The 10,174-nt window shown below is 47.5% G+C and overlaps 1 protein-coding gene across 1 annotated transcript in view; it reads left to right on the top strand.

Moving 5' to 3' along the window:
• The window catches only part of ADRA1B (adrenoceptor alpha 1B), a 48,955-nt gene extending 40,438 nt beyond the window's left edge, over positions 1 to 8,517 (top strand). The window contains exon 2 of the mRNA XM_059417275.1: positions 7,891 to 8,517. Within this exon, the coding sequence (XP_059273258.1) occupies positions 7,891 to 8,498 (608 nt within the window). The 3' untranslated portion in view covers positions 8,499 to 8,517. The remainder of the gene's footprint in view (positions 1 to 7,890) is intronic.
• Positions 8,518 to 10,174: the final 1,657 nt, after the last annotated feature.

Below are 10,174 nucleotides of genomic sequence, written 5' to 3' on the forward strand. Positions count from 1 at the left end.
AGCAAACAAAGGTTAAGCATTTACCCAGTGACTGGCACAGAGTAAGAGCTTGTCAAATGGTAGCTACTATTCCACCAACGCAACCCGTGCTTTTGAAGACTGGAGGCTCACAGAGGGTTGAGACCTTGTGTTCACTGCTCTGATTGGCTGAGTGGCATTTTAAGGGCTGACCCACTGGGACCACATCCAGCCAAAAAATACTTCTCCCTGAGCTGATCCTGCTCAGCCTTGGCTTTTGAGCCTTACATTTCCCAATCCCTCTAAATCGCCCTTGCCCTCAGGCAGGCAAAACCCAAGTGGCCTGGGAAGGCAGGCTCGGGGCACCTTTTGCTGGGCTCTCCATACCCCCTCCACCTCCAGGTCCCCCTCCTACACTTCCCACCCACTAGAAGTGTTCCAACGACTAGTTGTCCCACTGGATTTGCTTAAAAGGCCTCAGTAGGAGGCCACCAGGAGGCATCCGAGTAGAGCCACAGCGTTTCCCGGGGCTGCCTCTAAACTGCTGCTCAAATTCACTCTGGATGTGAGGCGGTGTGCAGGATAGCTCGAAATAACAGAGATGGCACAAGAAACTGAATCACATACTCGGTCCATCAGTCCGTCATTGAGCAAATATTTACTCAGCAGCGACCACGTGCCCTAGGCTGGGTTCTCCCGTGAGAAAAATTTTCCCTATTCACTTTTCCTTCAATCCCTTGAGCTCCTCAAAGTGGAAGTTGTCTTCGTTTAGCAAGTACTTAATACCCCGCAATCCCAGCTAATCCAACTTTTGGAAAAAAAAGAGAGGGCCTCGGGCCCACCACTGTCTGAACAATCCAGAGATACTAAATCATTTTTTTTTTCATCTTATTTTTCTCTACTATGACATTCTATTTATAACAAGTGGTGCTGATTTAAAAATAGTGCCAGAAAGCTTCCTAAAAAATTTTTAGTTTAGACACCAAAAGTGAGCTGATCTAAAGAAAAGCATGAAGTTACCGGTGCTGAGGGAGCCCCAGACTTGAGACGGGGTCTTTCCCCAGTAAAACAAGTGAACAATTTCAGCATGTTTGAGAACGACGGGGTGCCCCCTCCTTGGGCCTGTGTGGGCCAGAGCAGGAGGGTGGGAGTCCCCACACCCGCTTCGCACACAGATCCTGTGCTTATTGCCACATCCCTCATCTTTGCAGCAGTAATGCTGCCTTAACAGCAGCATGGGCAGTAGTAACAGTGGCTGCATTTGAAGCCGTCAGAATAGCTGTGCTTATTGGGTGCTTTTGACATGTCTGGCACTTAGCAAGCCTAACTTCATCTCCTCCCCACAGAAAAGAACTTTCACTGTATCCATTCTTCAGGAACCTGAGCCTCACTGAGCACAAGTAGCTTCTCCAAGGTCACACAGCTGGGAAGCCAGCGTTTGCACTTGAACCCAGATCTTCCTACCTATGACATCTAAGCAGGTCCTTAACCACTGACCTACACTACTAGGTTTGAGTGATCCCATATCCCGTCTTCAATCCATGTTTGTTGAATCAAATGATACTTGAACATGTTCTGGCAGTCGTTCTGCTAGTCACCAGCTGAGGGACCTCCAAGACCCTTACCTCACTGAGCTCCAGTTAAGGAAGGTGTCCCAGCCCCGTCAAGCCAGGATTCTAAGATACAGGGCAAGGAGCCTCACAGCATTTCATGAGCAAGAGAAGTGGAGCCAGCCTCAAGGACGAGCACCGTGAGCTGGTGGCCGTGTCAAAAAGGCTGATGCAGCCCTGACCTAAAGTGGAGAGAGCTGGCTTCCGGGAACCCGCATTTCCTGTTGATTTTTGCTTCCCTCTCCTCTTGGCTTTTTGGGCCCCCCAGAGGTCTGTTTGGGTGCCCAGGAGAAAAGATCCCTGTCACTGATCCTCTTTCACACCAAAAAGGCTCAGCACCTTCCCTAATTAACTACGGCTTCTTGACCACATCCGGACCAGCCACTGTAGCAAACAAGACCCCTCAGCCCAGGAGATTCTGTGCAGCTGGGGGGAGGGATGGAGAGAAGGGGCAGAAACATGCCTGGAATCCGAGAGGCCGCTGGTCCAGGCCTTGACACACACTGCCCCTCTGTGGTGGGTCTAGAGAAGAGGGTGCATCCCAGCCAGGATGGGCAGGGCTTCTATCTCTGGCTTCCTGGAAACTGAAGTTTAAAGCTAGGGAGAACCCGGATCAGATCGGTCAACTGAAGGAGGGAAAGTGGGGCCCAGAAAGGGAAAGCAACTTACTCAGAATGATACATCGAGTTACCAAACATAGGACCCACCTGGAGATTTCCTGTAATTAGACTTCTAGCCCAATCAGTGATTGACAAGAATAAGAATTATTTGGTGGGGGTGCTTGGGTGGAGCAGTCAGTTAAGCATCTGACTCTTGGTTTCACGACCCAGGTCGTGATCTCAGGGTCATGAGATTGAGCCCGAAGTCCAGGTTTGCTCTCAGACTCCACCAGATTCTCTCTCCCTCTCCCTCTGCCCCTCCTGCTCATGCTCTCTTTCTCTTTCTCTCTCTCTCTCTCTCTAAAATAAATAAATCAATCTTTCTTAAAAAAGAATTATTTTGTTAATTAGCCTTAATCCAAAGTTGATTGGATGGCAGGCTCCTGGTACCCTGAGTGCTAATAAGCACCTTATATGTTTTATCTTCTATATTCTCAAAATAACCCAGAGGCATGGTACCATCATTATTAGCCCCATTTTACTGCTGAGAAAACTAAGGCTTAGGGACACTGTGAAACCTGCCCAAGGTCACTTGGCTGCTGGTGAAAGAGCTTGGATGCTATCCTAACGAGTCCAATTCTAGTAAGGAAAGAGACTCCCTATCAGAAGTCACCAAGGGTTTGCTCAGGGTAGGCATGCAATACATGTATCACCACATTTAAAAAAAAAAAAAAATCTTAAAGGTTAAAAATAAAACTGTGAATTCTGGTCCTCTATCTGAATGGAGAAGAATTTTCAATTTATATTATATAGAATTTTTTTTGTAATAGAATTTTTTTTGTAATGTAATTTTTTTAAATCAGTACATGTCACTTTTTATTTTAAGTAAGTGAGGTGGTTACTGTATTTTTTTTAAGATTTTATTTTAAGTAATCTCTACACCCAAGGTGGGGCTCAAACTTACAACTCTGAGATCAACAATCAAAATGCTCTACCTACTGAGCCGGCCAGGGGTTCCAAGTGAGTTTTGTTGTTTTTTTTTTTTAATAGACTATTTTTTAAAGCAGTTTTATAGTCACACCCAAATTGACAGGAAGGTACTGAGATTTCCCATATGCCCAGTGCCCCCACACATGCACAGCCTCTGCCATCATCACCAGTCCATACCAGTGTGATACATTTGTTACAGTGGATGAACTCTGCTGACCCCTCATTGTCTCCCAAAGCCCGTAGCTTAGATTAGGGCTATCGGTGTTCTGCGTGCTGTGGACTTGGACGAATGTATCCACCATCATAACATCATGCAGAATAGTTTCACTGCCCTAAAAATCCTCTACGTTCCCTCTACTCAACCCTCCATCTGTTATTTTTGTAATAAGAATATACAAATCTGGAGAGGGAAAGAAAAGAAATGAAGAGGTAGTTCTTGCCAAGAAGGAATTTCAAGTCTGAGTGGTGAGCGGGGACTCAGCCAGCCCTGGGATGGCTTTACAACTTGAACAGGCAAACAGTAAAATAACAGAATAAGATGTGATTGTAATACCTTCTGAGGAATACAGAAGAAAGAAGTCAGTATGAGCTGGGACGGGTTCATCAGAGCAGAGTTCCTGGAGAAGGCTCCTGACTGGGCCAGGATATAAAGTATTTTTGGAAAATGGCCACTATTTATGATTTATTATCCCTGTGTCAAGTACTTTACGTGGGTATTTTTATGTGTTCAAAATAACCCTATGGAACAGATACTATCCCCAATTTATGGATGCGAAAATGGAGTCTGAGAGGGCCAATTGACTTTTCTAAAATCAAACAGCCAGTACACACACAAAAAAAAAGGAATTCAAAACTAGGTTTGAGTGATCCCGTATCCTGTCTTCAAGCCACAGGATCGCATTGCCCGCATCGGCAGAAGAGTGACAAAGGCAGGCAAAGAATGGAAGGCAGAGAATGACCTTCTTCTCAGAGGAACAAGTAGCTCGGGGAGCCCAAACTCACAATGTGGCTATAAATAAATGCTATGAAAAAAGTCAGCATCCTCCCTTTACTTTTGGCTGAATATTTCTCAGAGCTACAGTACTTGAAGAATACTTTGTAAGAAAATAAAGGCAAATATCCAGCCATCTTTGTCCTTGATAAGGGGCTTTGAATATGGTAGTGATGAAGAAGAACCAGAAAGAAATGCCACATGGGTGTAGGGGGACAGAGTATCATTTATGCTGCTATCGTGATGCCATGTCTGTTCCGTTGCAATGAACTTTTAACACACCTGCCTCCCCACTTGTCAGTGGGCTGCCCTGGGACAGAGGCCACACCCCAAGTCATTTCTGTATCCCCATAGCTTGGCCTCATCCCTGGCACTTGACGGGAACTCAGTATTTGTGGAATGAATGAATGAGCAAACGAATGAGTGTATAAAATGTAAATAGCTACTACTATTATATGTTAGTGTCCCAATCCATAAAATGGGACTGATGATAGTACTTTCATCAGACGATTATTGTGATAATTAAATGGGCTGATGGTATAAAGGGTTTAGCACAAGACTTGTACAGAGCACACCTACAATATAAACAGTGGTTCTGAAGAATATTAGCCGCTAGTATTATTGTTGTTTGTGTATCCTTTAAAAGAGCCAGTCCCTAAGGAGCGTCCCCATTAAGCACTTCGATTCTACAAGCTATGGCAAGCACAGCTATGAGTTTGTTTTCAGGGAGTTCTCCTACTCTTGGTCTCCTCACTTTTGCATGACTGTCTGTGCATCCCCAGTCCTGGACCCTAAGTGTCCTCATTAGGGTGGTGTGCCCGCCTGTATACACACTCATCAGCATTTACCCTCCAAGGTAATGCACAAGGTTTCCTAGCTCTTCCGCCTTCTCTCCACTTGTCCCAAAATTTATTCTCCAGGTTTGCATTTGTCAAGGCCAGTACCTAAGCCCTTCAGACTCAGAAGAAGTCTCAGTAACAGAAACAAGAACATCCCCACGGACAGAGACAACCTATCCGGTCATGGGGACTAGGTGTTCACATGCCAAATGTGCATTTCAGCCAATGCCTTCCATACAGCATCTTAATCCAAAGGAGTATCTGGGATCATGGGATGAAAACCTGATGGTGCCGGCCTTGTCACAAATCAGACCATGAAGTGTCGCCCTCATCTGCCTCCTTTAAACCAAACCAAGAATCTAGCTCACTCCCACATTTCCCCCTGAGTTGGGAAAAGAATCATCATAACAGGTTGTGTGGCAGGCTCAGTCTGTACTGCACATGCTTCTTGGGGTTGTGAGTTTGAGCCCCACACTGGGTGTAGAGATTACTTAAATAAACTTAAAAAAAAAAAAAAAGAATCAGTACATCCAGGTATGGATAACCCTCTTTCTTTCTTTTTTTTTTTTTTTAAAGAGTTTATTTAGAGCAGGCAGGGTAGAGAGAGAAGAGGAGACTCTCAAGCGGACTCTGTGCTGAGCCTGGGGCCCAACATGGGGCTTGATCTCAGGATCCTGAGATCTCAACCTGAGCTGAAATCAACAGTCAGACGCTTAACCCACTGAGCCACCCAGACAACCCTGGAGAGCCCTCGTTCTAAGTTTAAACCCTTGCCTGGCTTAGCCCTGCACCAGGAGCCCAGGAACATGGTTTGTAATAACAAAAAAAGGAAGGAAGGAAGGAAGGGGGGAGGGAGGGAGGGAGGAAGAAGGCAAGTCCTGTAAAGTATAATTGCATTTATCAAAACACTTAAAGATAGATGTATAACAGAAAAAAAGATCTGAAGGTCTATGCACCCCAATTTGATTTCTTTGCAGTGCAGGGTTGTGTGTTTTTTCTTTTTTCTTTTTTTAATATTTTTCTCATTTTTCCACAAAGGGTATTGTAAATAGCATTTTAAAAACATATTTTGTATTCAAACAGAATTTAGTTTAAATCCCAGCTATACTACAAACATACTGAGTGTCCTGGGGCAAGTCATTTACCCTCTCCAATCCTAGTTGCCTTGCATTTAAAATGGAAATTGCTTTTAATTAAATATTGCCATAAAATATTTTTGGTTCTGAAATTCAAGGGGTGAGTTAATCATGTTTCTCCATCATAGCACCTCATTATAAGCCCTCTCTCTTATTTTATTGATTTATTTCCTTTTATTTCCATTTCCCTCTGCCTTCACCCTTAGGCAACTATTTTGTGTTTGACGTTATTTGAAGTGTTTTTGTAAAATGTGTGTGGTTGTTTGGTGTGTTACTTAAATAGTATTATGTTGTAAATCTTCATTCTGTTTCCTATTTGTTCATAAAGAATGATATTTTTTAAGATCTTTCCCTAGTGCTATATGGACATGCTGTCCAGGACTCTAAGTGGGACACAGTCACTGTACTAGGCATCTATACTACTCTACTTTTCCATAATTCCCAATGAGGGACACCTAAGTTCTGTCCAACTCTCTGTCACCATAAGCAACAGTGCTCTGAGTATACTTGTGAATATCACCTTATGGACCTGTGTGAAAGTTCTTTGAGATCTATGCCCTGGACCAGAACTGCTGGGTCAAGAGGTCTGTATATAGGGGCACCTGGGTAGCTCAGGTCATGATCTCAGGGTCCTGGAATGGAGCCCCACATTGGGCTCTCCGCTCAGCAGGGAGCCTGCTTCCCCCTCTCTCTGCCTGCCTCTCTGCCTACTTGTGATCTCTGTCAAATAAATGGATAAAATCTTTAAAAAAAGTAGTAGTAGTAGTAGTAGAAGAAGAAGTCTGTATATATAATTAACGACATCAGGTAGGGCCAGAGTCTTGAGTAGGGCCTCACAGCCTATGCCCGCACTAGCCATGCAGAAGGCTCCCCCTGTCCCCACAACCCTGCCTACACTTAGCACTCTCCAGCTTCCTGATTTTGCCGGCTGAACAGATATGTTGTATCTCTTTGTGGTTTTCATTTTAATTTATTTGAACCCCTAATATTTTGAGCATCTTGACCTATGTTCATTAGCCCTGAGGTTTCCTGTTTTGTAAATTGCCTGTTCATTTTCTTTGCCCACGTTTCTACTGGGAATGCTCTTTTTCTTGTTGATTTGCAGGAGTATCTTTTATATTCTAAATATTGATCCCTTGACTGTCTTAAAAATTGGAAATCTCCTCTCCCGTCTTTGCTCGTAGTATATCTTTTTGCGGTGTTGAGTCATTTTTCTTTCACTGCTAGATCAAAAAGATCGTTCCTAGATCAGAGAAGAACGTTGTCTTCTTCTGCCTTTAAAGTTTTACCTTTCACATTTAGGTCTTTAATACCTCTCATATCTACTATGGAAATAAATCGGCATCTGCGTCCAGGCCTTTCTGTAGAATAAAATAATATAGCTAAGCCCCTAGCACAATGCTTCCCAACTAAGAACTAAGCCAATGCCGGTGATGATGATTATCGCTGGCGTCGAAAGTGGTAAACGCTGTCCTGGCAAGTCCAGAGAAATGGAAACCTAGGGGCTGGTTAGCTAGCCAGGAAAGGTTTTAGAGGAGAAGCGAAAGTTATGGAGATTGGCCCTGAAAAGGAATGTCGCATTCGCTCCCTTAGAGATGGAAAGGCGAGCGCTTGGGGCAGAGAAGGTGGCCTGGGCAGAGACGAGGCGGCGGGACTGCCGCGCGTTCGCGGCGTTCAGGCGGAGCGCAGGGAGAGGAGGGCCTGACTACTCACGAACTGCTGTCTGTCTTTCTGCCCCTGTGCCCACCCCACCCCTCCCCGCTGCAGGCTCCCTGTTCTCCACCCTGAAGCCCCCCGACGCCGTGTTCAAAGTGGTGTTCTGGCTGGGCTACTTCAACAGCTGCCTCAACCCCATCATCTACCCGTGCTCCAGCAAGGAGTTCAAGCGCGCCTTCGTGCGCATCCTCGGGTGCCAGTGCCGCGGTCGCCGCCGCCGCCGCCGTCGCCGTCGCCTGGGCGGCTGCGCCTACACCTACCGGCCTTGGACGCGCGGCGGCTCGCTGGAACGCTCGCAGTCGCGCAAGGACTCGCTGGACGACAGCGGCAGCTGCCTGAGCGGCAGCCAGCGGACCCTGCCCTCGGCCTCGCCGAGTCCGGGCTACCTGGGCCGCGGCGCGCCGCCGTCCGTCGAGCTGTGCGCCTTCCCGGAGTGGAAGGCGCCCGGCGCGCTCCTGAGCCTGCCCGCGCCCGAGCCCCCCGGCCGCCGCGGCCGCCACGACTCTGGCCCCCTCTTCACCTTCAAGCTCCTGTCCGAACCCGAGAGCCCCGGGGACGACGGCGGCGCCAGCAACGGTGGCTGCGAGGCCGCGACCGACGTGGCCAACGGGCAGCCGGGCTTCAAAACCAACATGCCCCTGGCGCCCGGGCAGTTTTAGGGCCCCGGGGGAGGAAACATCGTGGGGGGAGGGCGGGCGGAGGGGGGGAGGGGGCGTCGGCGCCCGGAGACGCGGGCCCGAGGGGGAAACGGGGGGAGGGGGGCGGGGAGAGGGGCAGCTGCTTTTCTGGCAGGGGCATGGGTGCCAGGTACAGCGCGGAGAGCTGGGCCGAGCATGCTGAGAGCCTGGAGGACCCGACGCCGGCCGGGATTTCCGTCTCTCTCTCTCTCTGTACATATCCAAACGAGTCCCTCTGTACAAGTATTTAATCGTGGGTACACGTGCGTGTGTCTGTGCGGTGTCCGTGTGGTCTGCATGTGTGCGTGTGTGGGGCCGCCCGCGCGGGGGCAGAGCGAGTGTGCGCCCGGGAGGCAGCGGGGGCGGTGTTTGTCTCGTGACTTAGTACCTCTCAAGCCCCTCCTTGTACTTTACTGAATGATGGCACTTGGGCGGGGTTGGAAACACATCGGACATTAAAGGTCATTTCTCCTGTGCGCCTTTGAGCGGTTTGTGAACAGGGCGGTGGGTAGGATCTGGAGTCTCCTCTTCCTTCCCCTTCAGGTTTGTCTGCGTCGGTCCCACCGAACCTATGGGCGATAGTTGTGCTGGGGCCCCTTGGCCCCACTTCTACCCTTGCCATTACGGCCCTCCAGGGCTAAACAGATCTGACCCTGTGGCTGGACGTCAGCGGGTGGATTTGTCCCATAAATCCTCCTTGCCTGCTTTGGACCCTCACTGGTATCTAATCCTCCTGCTGTGGGCAACACTGTGGGCAATGCCTGGCTTGGTCCTAGGGACCCCAATCCTAGCTGGAGCTCTGTAGCCGGGAGGGTAAGGTGGGTCTGGCACTTGAGAGGGAATGGGACTCAGGCAGAGAGCTGGCTTGGTTCCTTTCACCTCCTCCCTGCATCCCTAGGCCAAACACTCCATTGTTCACCCGGGGCCAGGGAGCCCGATAAAGAAATGCAGACCGAAGAATTTTCTGGATAAGATATGGATCCCTGTGATCAAGCAACATATATGAGCACAAGAACCCTCATAAGCTCTGCTAACTAGGGAGACTGTCTGGGGAAGAAGCACTGAGGAAAGTCACGCAGAGAGGTGGAGCACACCTGGGAGAAAGTAACCTCCATTCTAGCCTCAGGTCTTCTGCTGATTTACTGCTTTACCTAGAGAAAGCCACATTCCCTTTCTGCATCTTGGTTTCCCATCTGTGGTAATGATGGAATTGATTCCAGGGTCTTCTCTGCCTCTGAAAGCCTCCAGTTTGCTAAAAGAATAATAATAATAATAATAATAATAATAATAATAACAATAACAGTACTTATAATAAATATAAATATACAGGCTAGGAAACAAAACAGAGCATTTTTCTTCCCAGAAATTCAAAAAAAGCATGACAGGAACATACCCACCTCAATTCCTTTCTCTTCCCACTTTGCTTTTGTTTGTTTGTTTGTTTGTTCCTGAGCTTCCTACTTTCTCAAATGGCAGGAGACTTTTCTAATAATGTTAGTGCATCAGACATTTATTCTATGACATTTATTCTGTGACTGAATAGAAAATGCTTAGTGAAAAGGAGCAGTAGTTCAGGTAACTGAAAAGTGTAGGGGTATCAGGTATGGATGCATCCAGGAGCTTAAACAAGATGGTCAGCTTGCTCAGAAGGTTCTGAC

The sequence above is a fragment of the Mustela nigripes genome, chromosome 12, assembly GCF_022355385.1.
Source record: "Mustela nigripes isolate SB6536 chromosome 12, MUSNIG.SB6536, whole genome shotgun sequence".
NCBI lineage: Eukaryota > Metazoa > Chordata > Mammalia > Carnivora > Mustelidae > Mustela > Mustela nigripes.